This window comes from Oncorhynchus masou, chromosome 30 (genome assembly GCF_036934945.1).
Source record: "Oncorhynchus masou masou isolate Uvic2021 chromosome 30, UVic_Omas_1.1, whole genome shotgun sequence".
In the NCBI taxonomy this organism is placed as follows: Eukaryota; Metazoa; Chordata; class Actinopteri; order Salmoniformes; family Salmonidae; genus Oncorhynchus; species Oncorhynchus masou.
The window spans coordinates 7,060,881-7,078,873 of NC_088241.1; the positions used below are offsets into that span (position 1 = coordinate 7,060,881).

General features: G+C 44.5%; 1 protein-coding gene across 3 annotated transcripts in view; it reads left to right on the plus strand.

The window, feature by feature from the left end:
- The window catches only part of pou2f2b (POU class 2 homeobox 2b), a 117,361-nt gene extending 110,154 nt beyond the window's left edge, over positions 1–7,207 (plus strand). Inside the window, exons 13-17 of one of the 3 annotated variants that reach the window (XM_064947757.1) lie at positions 2,266–2,466; positions 2,723–2,985; positions 3,179–3,247; positions 3,586–3,668; positions 4,397–7,207. In XM_064947757.1, the coding sequence (XP_064803829.1) occupies positions 2,266–2,466; positions 2,723–2,985; positions 3,179–3,247; positions 3,586–3,668; positions 4,397–4,725 (945 nt within the window). In that variant the 3' untranslated portion in view covers positions 4,726–7,207. The remainder of the gene's footprint in view (positions 1–2,265; positions 2,467–2,722; positions 2,986–3,178; positions 3,248–3,585; positions 3,669–4,396) is intronic. The other 2 variants (XM_064947758.1, XM_064947760.1) reach the window with 2 other exon arrangements.
- The last annotated feature ends 10,786 nt before the right edge of the window (positions 7,208–17,993 follow it).

The window sequence follows — 17,993 nt, forward strand, 5'->3', positions numbered from 1 at the left end:
GAGTCAGCATGCCATGTAGTCCTGAGGCATGGTCCTTGGGCTCAGGTCCTCCGAGAGAGAGAGAGAAAGAAAGAAAGAAAGAAAGAAAGAAAGAAAGAAAGAAAGAAAGAAAGAAAGAAAGAAAGAAAGGGAGAAAAAGAGAATTAGAGAGAGCATACTTCAATTCTGGACACAGTTCCACGTCATGGAAACAGATTATTGTTTTAGATGACATTACTTACTTAAATCACTGGTGCTACCCAAACTATAGAATTGATGAATAATAATTGGAAATATTTAAAAACGTGTCTTATTCAATTATTTGTACCTGTCCCAAATTTCAATCAATCAGTTTATTATCCAGATTTCAATCAGCTTAACACGTCCTTTCCACAGTCACACAACTCTCACATCCACATTCACTTAGTACTATTCCCAAACACACTCAGTAATCACCCTTATTACTCCATGTGCATCTTCAACGATTCTCCTGTCGTTACTACCTATGCACCATATGTATCTTTCTATACATATAGAATAGCCTCATATTCAGAAATAATACTCTCTTCTTTCATATCTCCATACAGAATCCCTATATAACATTATACATCTTTAGTTATTCACGTCCACACCACTAGCAACGATCACAGTGCATCAGCCCGAGAGGTACACACATCATATGCTCAAGGAAATCTCAGTGTCCGGGGGCATGTTACAGCCCTTACCCATCTCAGCTGTTACCCTCTCAAACTTTTCAATTGCTTCTCCTGTCAGTGCTCACTACCTGTAGATCGATGGGTGGTGGACGCCATATGTATCTTCAATGTTCCCAGTGGTTCTCGACCACGTAGACACTTCTCTAATAAATGCCTACAGACAATTGTCAGTGGAGCTTCTCTGCCCTCACTCAAGCCTTCTCCTAAGACTAGCTTGCTGTTACTTCCTATACAAATATAACAACCGTAGATAACGTTATAGATCGAACAATTCAGATCACAGAACTAGTTGGGCTATTCTTTCAGACACGCACCTCTTTCACACTATCACATCCACTTCATTCTATGATTTGACTGAAGACTAGTGGGAGCCTCCTCCATTTAGATCTTTAGTTTTATTGGTTTTATTAGTATTTTTTCTATTTTTATACAAATTCATTTAAATTTACTTCCTGAAATCAGAAGGACGCGTCCCTCAATTGTTTGCGGATGATGTGTCTCCTCCTGGAAAGCTAACAGTAAGGGTGTGGGCAGGTCTCGTCATCTTTTGGTCAGATGGGAATTTCCCTCACGCTTCATAAAAAATGTCATTGGTTTATCTCGCAGACCCCCCACTGAGAAGCTCCGCAGGCAGATTCAATCATCCCGTTTGTTGACGCCAAATTGTTGGGGAAATTCTACACAGGGACACTCAAAGTCAATCTTAAATGAATCATTCGTTATTATCAGCGTGCTGAAGAGGTTCCAACCAACTCAATGCACCAAGTACACATGTCAATCAGGAGCTCCACCCGGGGCAGTCCCGTTAGTTCTCTTAAAGACGGACAAATTATATTTGCATATTTTAGCTTATTCATCATTCATAATTAACATTTGCTTCCTTCATGTGACCGACCAATACTGGTTCATGCATGTGACGGACCAATACTTCATGAGGCTTCTTCTCTCTAAGCTGAGACCTTGAAACTCAGATATCCCTTTCTCAAGACAAGGTTCTGGGCATACTGCCAAATTGCAGATACTGATGCACATGGAGTAATATGGGTGATTACGGTGTGTGTTTGGGAATAGTACTAAGTGAATGTGGTAGTAGCATAGGTAGTAACGACAGAAGAATCGTTGATATGAAAGAAGAGAGTTTTATTTCTGAATATGAGGCTATTCTATATGTATAGAAAGATACATATGGTGCATAGGTAGTAACGACAGGAGAATCGTTGAAGATGCACATGGAGTAATAAGGGTGATTACTGAGTGTGTTTGGGAATAGTACTAAGTGAATGTGGATTTGAAAGTTGTGTGACTGATTTGTTCAGTCACTTGCATGAACACAGAAATTGGTTATTAGAAAAGCACAAACAAATGTTTCCATCACAATATCACTGACATAAGGCCTTCATAACACTGTCATACAGGAGACATAAATCTTAAGCTGACATAACATCACACGGCTTGTACTGTAGTTTCTACCCTCAGAAGAACACTATGACACCGTGATATCAGAGAGGTGATATAAGGCTAAGTGTCTATTAGTACTAACATGTCCATCTCTGTCTTTCCCGTGTGTCAGCAGAACCAGAAGCCTACCTCAGAGGAGATCCTGTGTATCGCGGACCAGCTCAGCATGGAGAAGGAGGTGATCCGCGTGTGGTTCTGCAACCGCCGACAGAAAGAGAAGCGTATCAACCCCAACAGTGCCACCCCTCCCTTGCCCAGTCAGCCCCCCCAAGCCCCACCGACACACAAACCCCCCTGCTACAGCCCACACATGGTATGGCCTGACCCGCATGATCCCCCTCTCCCAACCTTAGCCATCCCCATATGAATGGTGTGTCCCGCATGTCATAGTGGATGCTCTTCTGCACCCCCTATACCCAACCTGCATTGCTTTAGTGCTTTGCTATTACACATTAATAATCCTATCCCATTTATCCCTTTTCTATTGGATACAGCTAAGTATAGATACTCTTTTAAATAATAACTCTCTCTCTTTTTCTCTTTGTCTTTCTCACCTGTCTCTCTATCAGATGTCCAGTCAGCTGTCCAGTCAGCTGTCCAGTCAGATGTCCAGTCAGCTGTCCAGTCAGCTGTCCAGTCAGCTGTCCAGTCAGCTGTCCCAGGCAGTGACCAGCCTCAGTACCACATTGACCACCATGTCATCGTTCTCCCCTCTGACCCCCAGTGGTCCCACCCACTCATCTCTCAGCTCCGCCTCCTCTCCAGTGACTCCTCCTCGAAGCACTGCTAGCCCAGCCCCTCCCAGCCACAGCACACTGAGTCTCAACACAGGGTGAGTATGCATACAAAGTGTACACTTTGGCCACTGAGCTTCACCATTGGTTCAGTATTCAGTTCACCTGCAGTTTGCAGCAAATGTTTATCACACCCACACATGATTGACACACACTGATCCGTGACACTGCTACTTCTGTGCAGCAATACTTTCTAACCTGTGTGTGTGACTGTGTGTTTTTTGTCCACAGTTTATGGCGTTTGGGTAAAAAGAATGGTGACGTGTCTAACTACATCACCGATTTTGCTGCAAACTTGAGGTGAAGACAACAGAGACACACATACCTATACTGTACACCCACCCACCCACACACACTCTCTCTCTTACAGGAATATGACCGTCCACACACAGACACAAGGTCCACCAGCAAGCATTTGGATTTGTAGCTCATAAAAACAAGATATGAATCAAGATGGTTGTATGTGTGTATCTGACCTGTGGGCTTCTCCTGCAGTGTGTCTGTGTTCAGGTCCCTGAGTCTGTCCTCTGTCTGTTCTGCTGCTAAACCTGCTTCTCTCTCCGTTTCCCCTCTGTATGTAAATGGATTTCCTCCTCTGTGTGTGTGTGTGTGTGTGTGTATATGTATATGTAACACAGGAACACTGTGATGGGAGTAAACACAGGGAACCAGGCTCTGAACCAAGCTCTCCTCAGCAACAACCCTCTGGCTACTATACAAGGTGTGTTAGAGGGAGAGAGAGGTGTAGGGAAGGAGGGAAAAGAGAGGAAGAGGGAAATCAAGGAGGAAGAGAGAGAGACAGGGGGAGAGAAAGTGGAGAGGGAGGGACAGTAATTTGAGGTACAAAGTGATAATGAAGGTAAGTAATGTTAATGAATGCTAGACAGAAAGAATGACAGAGATGATGAGATGAATGATAGATCATCTGATGGAAGAAACTGGAGAACTGGTGAGCAGGGCTATGACAGGGATGTCCCATCACTCCAACATGTTCATCCCCATCTCTGTGTGTGTGTGTGTGTGTGTGTGTGTGTGTGTGTGTGTGTGTGTGTGTGTGTGTGTGTGTGTGTGTGTGTGTGTGTGTGTGTGTGTGTGTGTGTGTGTGTGTGTGTGTGTGTGTGTGTGTGTGTGTGTGTGTGTGTGTGTGTGTGTGCAGTATAGGTATGTGTGTCTCTGTTGTCAGAGATGATGAGAGGGGCAGTTAGAGATGATGAGATGAATGATAGATCATCTGATGGAAGAAACTGGAGAACTGGTGAGCAGGGCTATGACAGGGATGTCCCATCACTCCAACATGTTCATCCCCATCTGTGTGTGTGTGTGTGTGTTTCATACTTTTTCTCTCATTCATCCACTTCTTAATTTCATCTCTATAGTGAAGTCTATAGTAAATGTAGTTATTTCACAGTAGGTAGAATGATGTTAACTCTCATCTCCATCCCTTCTCAGCCCTAGCAGCCAGTGGTGGCCAGCTGCCCCTTTCCAGTCTTGAGGGAGGCAGTAAGGTGTTGCTGGGTGGTGCAGGGGGGCAGGGAGGGGGTCTCCCGTCCTCCTTCTTCCTCAACCACCCCGCTTTCCTCCACATGGGCCAGAGTTCTGGTGCTGGATTGATCAGCGCTGCCGTAGCCAAAGCATCCCAGCCCTCCCCTTTCCCCTCCACCAGTAGCATAAGCCCCACCCCCTGCACCCCCTCCCCCTGCTCTAGCCCCGCCTCTTCCTGCGACTTCAATGAATTGGCACACAGCCCATCCTCGTTGGGAGGGGCTAAGATTGAGTGACACAGCCAAGCGCCAATCAGAGAGGAGAAGGAGAAAGGAGGAAACGACAACCTCGCCTTTCAACCAAAGCTATCTCTTTTATCACTCTTGCCCTACACTCTCTCTCTCCCCCAGTCTTTCAATGCCAAAAATACACAGAATGAAAGAGAGGAGAGGGGGAGTCAGAAGTGAAAAGGGGGAAAGAGGAAGATTTAAACCAAAAATCTTTATCTATCCAAAGTGATGGAGGAGGCATCGTGGAACTGTTTAGTGAATACTGAGCGATATCGCACCTCTCCTTTCTGTCTCTCTTTCCCGGGAAAATAAACCAATAACAAATAACAGGATTAGAGATGTGCGTCGAATCGTGTGAACCAAAAATGAAAAAATAAACATTACTGTGTATTTGGGGGAATGGTGACAGGGACAGAAAAAAGAAGTGGATGATTTTCTTTGAAAAGCTGCAGGTCTGAAAGAGGAGGAGATGGGAGGAGGATTTTAAACCAAAAATGTACCTGAGGAGGAGAAGAGGAATGCAGGATGACAAAAATCAACAACCATACCAAAATCCCAGAAACCAAAAACACGGAAGGAAAAGCTTTATCCAAACGACTTGTACATACGGATCCTATCCAGGACCAGGACTTTGCCACACACACACACACACACACACGATATCCACAGCCAATCACATTCATCCATCTAATCAGTCATCCACCCTTCATGTCTGTCATAGTCTGTCACTCACTTTCACAGCAATTTGGTTGTTTCTGTGGGATATTTTAGATTGTTGTAAATGGTTGATACTGAATGAGCCAAGCTTACAGGTGTGTCTCTGTTTGTGTTTTCCTACCTCTGCTTCTTTGGGTATCCTATCTCCCCCTTGATTTCCAATAGTTTACTGATAGCGTTGGAGTCTGTCATCATCATCCTGTGCCATTTACGTCATGTTGTCAGAGATAATAAGAGACAAGAGTGAACAAGAGATCAGGCTGAGTGTAGCAGTTTCCAGCCTTGATAAAAACCTCTCTCTCCGTAATTACTCACAACAAAATGACTCACTTGATGAAATAATATTAGACTTAGACTCAATGTAGTCCTTGTGTATGGACAATCCACCATGATGACAGTATGAAATTCAGCATGATGGGAGATTTAAACTAGTAACATTGAGGCAAGAAAGAGGTAAATTAATAAAAATGTTAGTTTAGTCAAGGACAGGTCTGTCTTACGTTGTCAATCAGTCATCTGTCTCGACGCGCAATAGAGAAAACAGAGATCAAAACCTGTTTAATGTTTAATATACGTTGTTTTTATTGTTCATCATCCCTCCAACCATCCCATTTTCACTGTCATTTTCCACCCAAATATGCCATTATTACACGTTTAAACCAAAGCATTTGAGGAGTCAGCCATGACATTAACACTCACATACTGTAGGGGTTGGGGACACACCCTACCCCTCCCGCTGAACCCCCCTAGTTGACCCCTTCCATCTCCTTATGCCCGAGGGGGTCACTTCAAAAGGACAGAACCCTCACCCAACATAAAAGGGTGCATACGGGGAGGGGATCGGATGGTGCGATGGGATCAAACATACAGAAAGAGGGGATGTTTTTAAGAGGATACCAAAAATACTAACCAAAAATGTCAGAAACAAACCAAAAAGAAACAGCCAAATATGGATGGGGGGGATGAGGGGAGGAGGACAAGTGTAGGTTTTTACAGACTGGAGCTGACACCTCTGTCTGTTATCCAACTAACTGGGCTTCAGTGGCCCTCTCTAAACTGTGTAGCACAGATGGACAGATGTATAGATAGACATCCTCCCTCTCCCCTGTCTTTTTCACTCCAAACTCAGCTCTTCTTCTCTGGTCCTGGATGGAGAAATCTCTAATGACCTCATTGAACTGAATCTTCAAAGTCAGTTTTTATTTTTCCTGTTTGTTAGTTTATTTTGTATTTGATTTGTTTGCTGTGTCTCTTGATGTGCTGTTCTTTACTCATTTGGGATAATAACGTATTCGCTTGCTACAACAGCTCCTTATTTTTCCTCGTTGTTCTAGAGATTTTATCAGGTGGTTGGAAAAATACTGTGAAAATGTAGCTTCCAGATTTTTATTAGATACAAAAAAAACTGACTGTCTTGGCAGAAAAAAGACACAGAAAAAGTCCAAAACAAGAGTTGAAATGCAAAACGTGCAAACCAAACACCAAATACCAAACACCAAACACCAAACCAAACACCAAACACCAAACCAAACACCAAATACCAAACCAAACACCAAACACCAAACCAAACACCAAATACCAAACCAAACACCAAATACCAAACCAAACACCAAATACCAAATACCAAACACCAAACCAAACACCAAATACCAAACCAAACACCAAATACCAAACACCAAATACCAAACCAAACACCAAACCAAACACCAAATACCAAACCAAACACCAAACCAAACACCAAATACCAAACCAAACACCAAACCAAACACCAAATACCAAACCAAACACCAAATACCAAACACCAAACACCAAACCAAACACCAAACACCAAACCAAACACCAAATACCAAACCAAACACCAAACACCAAACCAAACACCAAATACCAAACCAAACACCAAATACCAAACCAAACACCAAATACCAAACACCAAACCAAACACCAAATACCAAACCAAACACCAAATACCAAACACCAAATACCAAACCAAACACCAAACCAAACACCAAATACCAAACCAAACACCAAACCAAACACCAAATACCAAACCAAACACCAAACCAAACACCAAATACCAAACCAAACACCAAATACCAAACCAAACACCAAACACCAAACCAAACACCAAACACCAAACCAAACACCAAACACCAAACCAAACACCAAATACCAAACCAAACACCAAATACCAAACCAAACACCAAACCAAACACCAAACACCAAACCAAACACCAAATACCAAACCAAACACCAAATACCAAACCAAACACCAAATACCAAACCAAACACCAAACACCAAACCAAACACCAAACACCAAACCAAACACCAAATACCAAACCAAACACCAAATACCAAACCAAACACCAAACACCAAACCAAACACCAAACACCAAACCAAACACCAAATACCAAACCAAACACCAAATACCAAACCAAACACCAAACACCAAACCAAACACCAAACACCAAATACCAAACCAAACACCAAATACCAAACCAAACACCAAATACCAAACCAAACACCAAACACCAAACCAAACACCAAACACCAAATACCAGACCAAACACCAAACACCAAACCAAACACCAAACACCAAACCAAACACCAAATACCAAACCAAACACCAAACACCAAATACCAAACACCAAACACCAAACCAAACACCAAATACCAAACCAAACACCAAATACCAAACCAAACACCAAATACCAAACCAAACACCAAACACCAAATACCAAACCAAACACCAAATACCAAACCAAATACCAAACCAAACACCAAATACCAAACCAAACACCAAATACCAAACCAAACACCAAATACCAAACCAAATACCAAACCAAACACCAAATACCAAACCAAACACCAAATACCAAACCAAACCAAAAAGGCAGGATAAAACTAGAGATGGTCCAACTGCCGTTGCATTAGGGCTCACACTTATGATTGTGTAAATGTATCTGAAGTGTGTGCGTATGTGCGTTGTGTGAGGGTGTGATATTGTGTGTGTGTGTGTGTGTGTGTGTGTGTGTGTGTGTGTGTGTGTGTGTGTGTGTGTGTGTGTGTGTGTGTGTTGTGTGTACACGCATTATAGAAAGAATTCAGTGGAGTTTACAAAGATGTCCTCCCTTGCACGTTTACCGCCATTATCACACACACACACACACACACACACACACACACACACACACACACACACACACACACACACACACACACACACACACACTTCGGCAAAAATTTACAGTCGAGGTTAAAATGCATCCAAAGAGTATTTGGTTTGACACACAGAAATACAGTTGTCAAATGAGAATCCTTAATGAACGAATCTATTTTAGATGTGGGGGTTCTAACCACGAGGTGAAACCTTTCCTCAACATTAACTCTTAGACGGAATGTATCTGTTAGTGCTTCTATAGATTTTGTAGAAAAAAAGATCTGTGTCCTAATGCTTACTTATTGCAAATGTATTGAAAAACCTACAAAAAATATCTTAAAAAACATTGATGATAATGACTTGATTTTAGACCAAAAATGTTACTCTCTCTTGATAAATATATGGTTTATTTTTCTTTGTCGAATCATTTAGGACTTTTGATTGATTGTACTATTTATTCATTTTAAGTTTGATTGATTTAAGCTTATATTGATTTCTTCTAACTATTTATTTGTTATTTATTTGTTCTAGAGTCTTTTTACAGGGGATATATTTTGGGGTATATATTTATAATATATATTATGTGGCTGTGACCAAAAATCCTGCTGAAGTACCTTCTCACCTCTTCAAACCAGATACATGCAACCACAGGTCTCACGGGGCCTAGGAGAACATGGTCATGTTTGACCACAGACTCACTGCGACTACTCTTAAAGCTCTTAAAGGGGTGGGGGTGAGCTCATTGAGACTATTTTCAAATGGATGGGGTGAGCTTACAGAGGCCAGCACTGTGTCTACATAGAGCACTTCAGTATGACCACCTAACAGCGTTTTCTCAGGCATTGCAGGGAAAGGTCATGGGAATAGGAATGTCAGCTTCATATTGATGTAAATTTGAGCAATTCAATGTTTTCAGGTATTGAATGCTGTCTTTCCTAAATATGGGGTTAATTGTCCTAATGATAATGATATTACTAGTGATGTCCTTATTGTATGATTGATGAGTAATGACTGGTGAGATGAGAGGGACAGAGCATCTGAGTGTTTCTGGCTTTATGTGCAGTCTTGTGATGTTGTGTTTAGTTGAAGTGGGGATAGGGAGCCTCAGTAGGGTTCTCTACAGCCTTACTACAGTCCAGGATTGTTACTAGAGACACACACCCAGGTGGGATCAAACCAGTCATGAGTGAAACTTTTAAAACATTGTATTAATACATCTCAAAGCTGTAGAACTGGAGTTTGTTCCCATTACGATGTATACAATATGCTCTGGACCAATCAGGTTAGAGGGATTTATATCCCGGATGTACGGTTAGTCAGCGCTGCCTATAAGATAGTATAATGTATGTTTGAATATAGCCCAACGGTTCTGGAAGAGAGCTCCACTGACAGGGATGGTCAGGCAGGCAGATTGCTCTTAAAGATACAGTGCTGTTCCCTCACAACCTCTCCTCTCCTCATGAGAAATACACTGAAAGCTTTAAACAGCTACCAAACCAAAAAACGAGTTAGAAGATGCATTGACTGGGGTAAAGAAACGTGACAGAGGGACTTGTTTTCTTTTCTTTCTGTTTTTACTTTTCTTAATGTTGGTAGGTTTTGTTTCTTACATCTACTGTAGGATGTTAAAGAGAGATATACCTCATATACTCTGATGATAAACCAAATAGATGAAAGCTTTACAAAAAAAGCGGGGTTTGTGTGGGGATCGGGGTGTGGGGTGGGACTGTGTGTACGTGTGAGTGTGACCATGAATGGCCAGAGCGAGGCTTGGGTCCGGCAGAGTTCAAAGGTAATGGGGTCAGAGTTCACATTTCTTGTGCCCCATCCAAATCAGGAGACATTTTGGGTAGCAAGTTGAATGCCAGTCCTCTCGCTGTGGTTCCCAGTCCACTCCCCCACACACCTTCCTCTCCGTCTGGTCTGAAGAACAACCCCCTGCTCTGTACAGCCCTCTCTCCATCCCCCTCTCCCCTACTGCTCCCTCCCTGCAGAAACGAAACACTCTCCAAGTATAAGTTTTCCATAGGCACAGATCTAGGATCAGTTTACCTTCCTCCAAATCCTAATCTTAACCATTGAGGGCACATAACACTGGACTTAGGTCAGCGTCTATGGAGCAGCTTTGTCCTACTCCTTAACACAAAGCTTTTTTACAGGGGCTAGCCTCTGGGTACCCAGCGTCTTTAGGTGATTGGCTGGATGTTGTGTTATTTAGGTGATTGGCTGGATGTTGTGTCCTTCAGAGATGTGTGTGGCAGCGAGCGCAGAGGGGTAGGTGACTAGGGAAGGGCTGAGACTGTGGTTGCTAGGTGACGCATGCATACAATCCCCCAAGATGGAAGTACCTATTTCTCCCTTGCTCTTTCCTTCTGTAATGAGGTGTAGATCAGTTTAGGTCCTCTTCATCCTGATAGGATGCTTCTGTGGATCTCAGGGTCTTAGGGATCACATGTAAAGTGTAAGTCCTTTCAGTAGGGATACCCCCACAAGAGAATGATACCAAAGTTTATGCCCCACTGTTGGATACGGCACCATGCACTCACTCCCTAAAACCCTGCTGTTTACCAGTGTCTGCACTGTTGGAGCTAGGAACATAAGCATTTCGCTACACCCGCGATAACATCTGCAAAATATGTGTACGCGACCAATAAAATGTGATTTGTCCATTCAGAGACTACACCTCTCCTATAGACTGAGTAGTCACCTGGCCATAGGTGCAGATCGAGGATCTGTTAACCTTTCCCTAATCATAGCTATTAGTGTAGGGAGAACACAAAACTGACCTTAGATCAGCACCTAGAGGGAACAAATCCTACTCCCTTTACTATAGCCTGGGTCAACATTATCACAGCAGAGTTTAGTCTGGAAGAACATCTCCAGACATCTTTGGCATTAACCATTTTGTAAATTTGTACAGTCTGAACATCACAACATTGATTCAGTTCATGGATTAATTCCTTGTAGTCTCAGCGAAACACCTTAGCAACTATGTCAAATGAGAAACAAAGGAAACTGTGAAATGTAGCAATCGATATTGCAACCTGGACTCAAGGATAGACGTAACATAGTAAATGTAAATCCGAGACAGTGTAATTAGTGCATGTTACGTTTGGTATGAGACCAGGCTGGAATTGATTTAAATTGGAGCAGAACAGGCAATGATTAACAGTTTACTGATAGATGACAGAACATTGTGTAGATGTCAAGGCAGGAGAAAGCAAAGGGGGACAAAAAGACAAAATCAGGAGCAAAGAAACAAAAAAGGAGGATGACTGATATTCCTCGTACCCACTCACTTCCACACACCCTCTCTTTCATCCTTTCTTCTGTCTTCATTCTCTCTCTTGTACAATACAGCTTCAGTCCAAAGTTCCTTAAGCAAGACAGCAAAGTCCGATCGTACAGAATTAAACCAAAGAGTTCAACATTCCTCCTCTTTCACAGCCAGCCACTGCATCCCTCTTTCTTTCTCTCCTTTCTGTCTATTCATCTCTTTTCTGCTCCAACCCCGTCACCTAGTAACCCAGTTTCTGACCTCAGCTATATCAATGATGATAATAATGATGATTAAGATAATGATAAAAATGTATATTTTTTAAGTATTTGTCATTGGAAAATTACCTTAAGCTTCTCGTAAATATGATGATGAAGATAATGACGTTTCTCTTGGTATCTCTGTAGTTGTTCTGATCTTTTTCGAGATTCGTCCTTTTTGCTCGTGCTGCCAGAGTAATTCTGATGATCCCATGATCCTCTCGGGGTTTGTTGACCCTGTCCTTTTAGTTCTGTCTGTCTGTCCCTTACCACTGTCTGTATTCCTGTCTGTCTGTTTGTATTCCATGTTGTCCTCTGTGTTCATTGGGCAGAGGGAAAAGCTACATGTTTCAACCGAAAATGTGATGTTTGTGGGAGAATTCTGTACGAATCGTTAAGGAGAGTTTTTCCAGGGAATTCCAGACTTCTTTGGTTGTTTGTGGGGAGGGGTTAATAAACGGAGGGAGGAGGGAAAACTGTCATAACTGCTATACCTGTTCTGTGGAAATAAGTCCCCAAAGTGTAGGTGTGTAGGTGTGTGTGTGTGTGTGTGTGTGTGTGTGTGTGTGTGTGTGTGTGTGTGTGTGTGTGTGTGTGTGTGTGTGTGTGTGTGTGTGTGTGTGTGTGTGTGTGTGTGTGTGTGTGTGTGTGTGAGTGTGTGTGTGTGTGCGCTCGCATCAAAATGTATTTCATCTGTTAGATAAGCAACAGGTTTGTAAACATTGGCTTGATTGGGGATTTACTATTAGTCAACATGTAGTTAATTTCCCTCTGTCTGACCTTCAACCTTTGTTGTTTGTTTCCCTATCCATTTTAGTGTGTGTGTGTGTATCCTTATCCTCTCTCCCATCATTTGTTCTACCATCATGTGTCTTACATCATGTGAGCAGTCCTCCTCTTTTCTCTCCTTTCTCTCTGTCTCTCCCTCCCTTCTTCCTTGTGGTAGCAACTTAGCCTTTTACTGTGTTTATCTTTAAAACAAAAACAAAAAACAAGAAAAATATCTGCTTGTTCATAGTACAGTGTTGTTCATTTAAAGTCATTTTTGTAACTGAAAGTGTTTCATTCATCCAAATAAAAACAGGAGACAAAAACTGTACAGATGATTGTGGCCTCTGGTGTGTTTAAAACAGTACACTACACTACACTCTAATATCTCTAGATCACGTTCTCATCTCTATTATAGCTCTTGTTTTTGAATGTTTGTCTGGCATTGTTTTGTTCAAGCACTGTGATAACCCCGAATCAGCTCAACATGCTCTAGCAGTAGGCCACCACTAGGTGTCAGCTCAACATGCTCTAGCAGTAGGCCACCACGAGGTGTCAGCTCAACATGCTCTAGCAGTAGCCCACCACTAGGTGTCAGCTCAACATGCTCTAGCAGTAGGCCACCACTAGGTGTCAGCTCAACATGCTCTAGTAGTAGGCCACCACTAGGTGTCAGCTCAACATGCTCTAGCAGTAGGCCACCACTAGGTGTCAGCTCAACATGCTTTAGCAGTAGGCCACCACTAGGTGTCAGCTCAACATGCTCTAGCAGTAGGCCACCACTAGGTGGAGGCTCAACATGCTCTAGCAGTAGGCCACCACTAGGTGGAGGCCTGGACCTGATTATCAGTGACAGACCAACAACTGATGATACCCAGCAGATGAGCAGTAGTCACGCAGCAGACCTGGACAGAGAGGAGAGGAGTCTGACTCTCTCTTTCTGTCCTTCTCGACTGAGTCATAGGACATCTGTTGATTGACAAACATCCCTGACTGTGTTTGGCCCTTTCTCCGTCTGTCGCTCTCTGTACGTCTGTGTGTGCGCATGCTGAGTGTGTTAGCCAGTGTGTGTGTTGTGCGTGGCATATGCGTGCGTGCTGAATGTGTGTGTGTGTGTGTGTGTGTGTGTGTGTGTGTCGTGTCTCTGTGCACAGTAGGAGGTGGAGGACTCTGTGTGGTAACAGTGTGTGAGTGTGACAGCAGCTTTCTGACGCCCACCGCACAATGACTCACTGATCATGTTGTGTACATAGGATCATATTACTATGGTGACAATCTGGGCCCATATTGACCGATGGAGTCGACCAGTGTGTCAATCAGTGCATCCAATTTAAAGTTCTTCAGGTCCCTTACCACCTCCGCGATGCCCTGTTTAGGATGGTAAGGATCCAAAGGGTAGCAAAGGTAACCCCAGTTTGAATATAATATCGTGACTTGCTCCCTCTCAGTCCTTGAAAGGATAGATTGGTTGTAGCAACTGTCAGTCATCTCTCTGGATGCTCTCCTCCACTCACGCTGAGTCTCAGTCAGCTCCCTCCTGCTGCTCCCACCCCCTCACCGTACATACAGCAGTTCGCCCGCGACTTGGGTGGGCACAGAGAGGGCCTGGAAGCACGTTGCCACTCTCATCCACACAGTGGGCACAAGACTGGCGGCACACACACACACACACACACACACACACACACACACACACACACACACACACACACACACACACACACACACACACACACACACACACACACACACACACACACACACACAGTGGGTACAACAAGGAAACCCATCCACCCAGGCATTAATTACACATCACTCACAACAGCCAGAGTACAGAGAAATCCACTCCAGAACAGTAAGTAGCTCTGTTGAAACCAAGGCTGTACCCCTCAACACTGATAGACATACCAACAGAACACACTTCAGGACTTCAGTACAGTCAACCTGATATGGTTTAGAACAGCACTGCACCCACACTGGTGGGGAGACCTACTGGTTCCAACAGTAGGGCATAAACTTTGTTTAGAATAAGCACATTTAGCACAATTCTAAACACAGTATGCTATACAGTGTCAACTTAATGTTAGTTTTGTTAGCATTTACTGTACACCATAACTCTCCACAATACAACATCTACAAAGGAAATAAATCCATTTGAACATAACATGTTACATCAGCACCCACCACAAATGAACCCATTGTACAGAACTTCAACTTTTAAAAAAAGCACACACAACAAACTCACACACGAGAGGAATCCACAACCCACCCCTGCAGCTATGACACATTACTACACCACCCACAGCCATGCCCGGGTGAGGGAGGGCAGCACACACAACACACGAGAGGAGTCCACAACCCACCCCTGCAGCTATGACACATTACTACACCACCCACAGCCATGCCCGGGTGAGGGAGGGCAGCACACACAACACACGAGAGGAATCCACAACCCACCCCTGCAGCTATGACACATTACTACACCACCCACAGCCATGCCCGGGTGAGGGAGGGCAGCACACACAACAAACTCACACACGAGAGGAATCCAAAACCCACCCCTGCAGCTATGACACATTACTACACCACCCACAGCCATGCCCGGGTGAGGGAGGGCAGCACACACAACACACGAGAGGAGTCCACAACCCACCCCTGCAGCTAGGACACATTACTACACCACCCACAGCCATGCCCGGGTGAGGGAGGGCAGCACACACAACACACGAGAGCAGTCCACAACCCACCCCTGCAGCTATGACACATTACTACACCACCCACAGCCATGCCCGGGTGAGGGAGGGCAGCACACACAACACACGAGAGGAGTCCACAACCCACCCCTGCAGCTAGGACACATTACTACACCACCCACAGCCATGCCCGGGTGAGGGAGGGCAGCACACACAACACACGAGAGCAGTCCACAACCCACCCCTGCAGCTATGACACATTACTACACCACCCACAGCCATGCCCGGGTGAGGGAGGGCAGCACACACAACACACGAGAGGAGTCCACAACCCACCCCTGCAGCTATGACACATTACTACACCACCCACAGCCATGCCCGGGTGAGGGAGGGCAGCACACACAACACACGAGAGGAGTCCACAACCCACCCCTGCAGCTATGACACATTACTACACCACCCACAGCCATACCCGGGTGAGGGAGGGCAGCACACACAACACACGAGAGGAGTCCACAACCCACCCCTGCAGCTATGACACATTACTACACCACCCACAGCCATACCCGGGTGAGGGAGGGCAGCACTCACCAGACTCACCAGTGGAACACAGCAGTTCCATGTTCCAGTGAGAGCAGCCCGCCCCTAGACTGACACTGCTACTGGCCTGTCACAGTATGACACATCGCTGAACCACCCACAGACCTGCTGTCTACATGCCAATGATGCCACACAGCACAACCAGAGACCAAGGCCCATACCAAGGATCAGGGTCCCAACCACAGCCTCCTAGTCTTAGACCATTCTATCTGAACACACTCCGACTGGTTCTGAGAGCATGAGATGGACAGGGCATGAGTTTCATTTGGTAGTGGGGTGAGGGGGTGATGAAAGGGGTGTAATCTGGTAGGAGAGGGTGAGTGGCCCTGTGGCCCTGTGGCCCTGCTCTGATGATGTGATGGGGATGAGAGAGGGGGTGAGGGGCAGGCCCTGATTGGATCTGACTCAGACCTCTCTCTCTCTCACACACACACACACTCACTCACAAACACTCACTCACTCTCTCACCTAGCCAGCTCATCTGAGAGGGCTACAGTTGTCTGATCTAATTCTAGCCCTGCTATGACATGTGTAGAAGAGATAGGGGGAGGGGGATGCAAGAAGAAAGAGGGGTAAAAAGGAGAGAGGTAGAGGATGACACAATAGAGCAGAGGGGAGAGGTGGTTTTGAGAGAGGAAGGGTGAGAACAATTTGGTCAGTGAGGGGTTAGAGGGGGGAGAGAAGGAATGAGAGGGGGAGTAGGAGGGTGAGAGAAGGGAAGCTGACAAATGTGCCAATAGGAAAAGTTTGTTCCTCTGTGAGATACAGGAGACACTGTCAACACGCATGCTATGCTCGATATAGCAACTGTCACAATGCCAGGCATACCTCTCTCTCTTTTTACACCCTCTCTTCCTCGCTCACGTTCTCCCTCTCCGTCTCTGCCCACACCCAGCGCGACCTTAAAACCCCCCAAATTAACTTCCAACTTCATATCTCTCCTTTCTCGCTACTCTTGTCAATGTCATGTCTTGATGGCTAAATTAACATGGCCTTTCTTCCATTAAAGGCCCAGTGCAGTCCAAAAAGTGATTTTCCTATGTTTTATGCTGTACATACTGCACTGCCACACTATGAGGTTGGAATAATACTGTGAAAATTATGATAATGGATTCTTATTGTAAGAGTCGTTTGATAAGACTGCCTTAAATTTGAGCCTGTTTTGGCAGGATGGAGTTTTGGCCTGCCTGGTGGCATTACCAGCGTAAATTGGTTAATAGACCAATAAGAATGAGAGTTCCAAAACTCTGCCAATAACAGCTAGTTTTCAGTTTCCCCTCCCCACTCTGACCACTCCCAGACAGTCCTAGTGTAACAGTATAACTTTAGACCGTCCCCTCGCCCATACCCGGGCGCGAACCAGGGACCCTCCGCACACATCAACAACAGTCACCCACGCAGCATCGTTACCCATCGCTCCACAAAAGCAAGGGGAACCACTACTTCAAGGTCTCAGAGCAAGTGACGTCACCGATTGAAACGCTATTTAGTGCGCACCACCGCTAACTAAGCTAGCGTTTCACATCCGTTACACTAGGAAAATTCTTGCTTGAGAAATTGCGGTTTGCTAAATATATATATTACCATTTTAATTGGAAACAATCACAGTAAGGTACTTAAATTGTTACCCAGAAATGATTTGCTGTTGAGATAAAAAAAAAAAGCTGCATTGGACCTTGGATTTTCTTACTCAGTGTATTACAGGCTTGACACACTGCCAGACATTGGTTTAATATAACACACATTCTCTGTGCCTCTCTCCAGCGCTCACATTACCCTCTCTTTCCACCTCCCACCTCC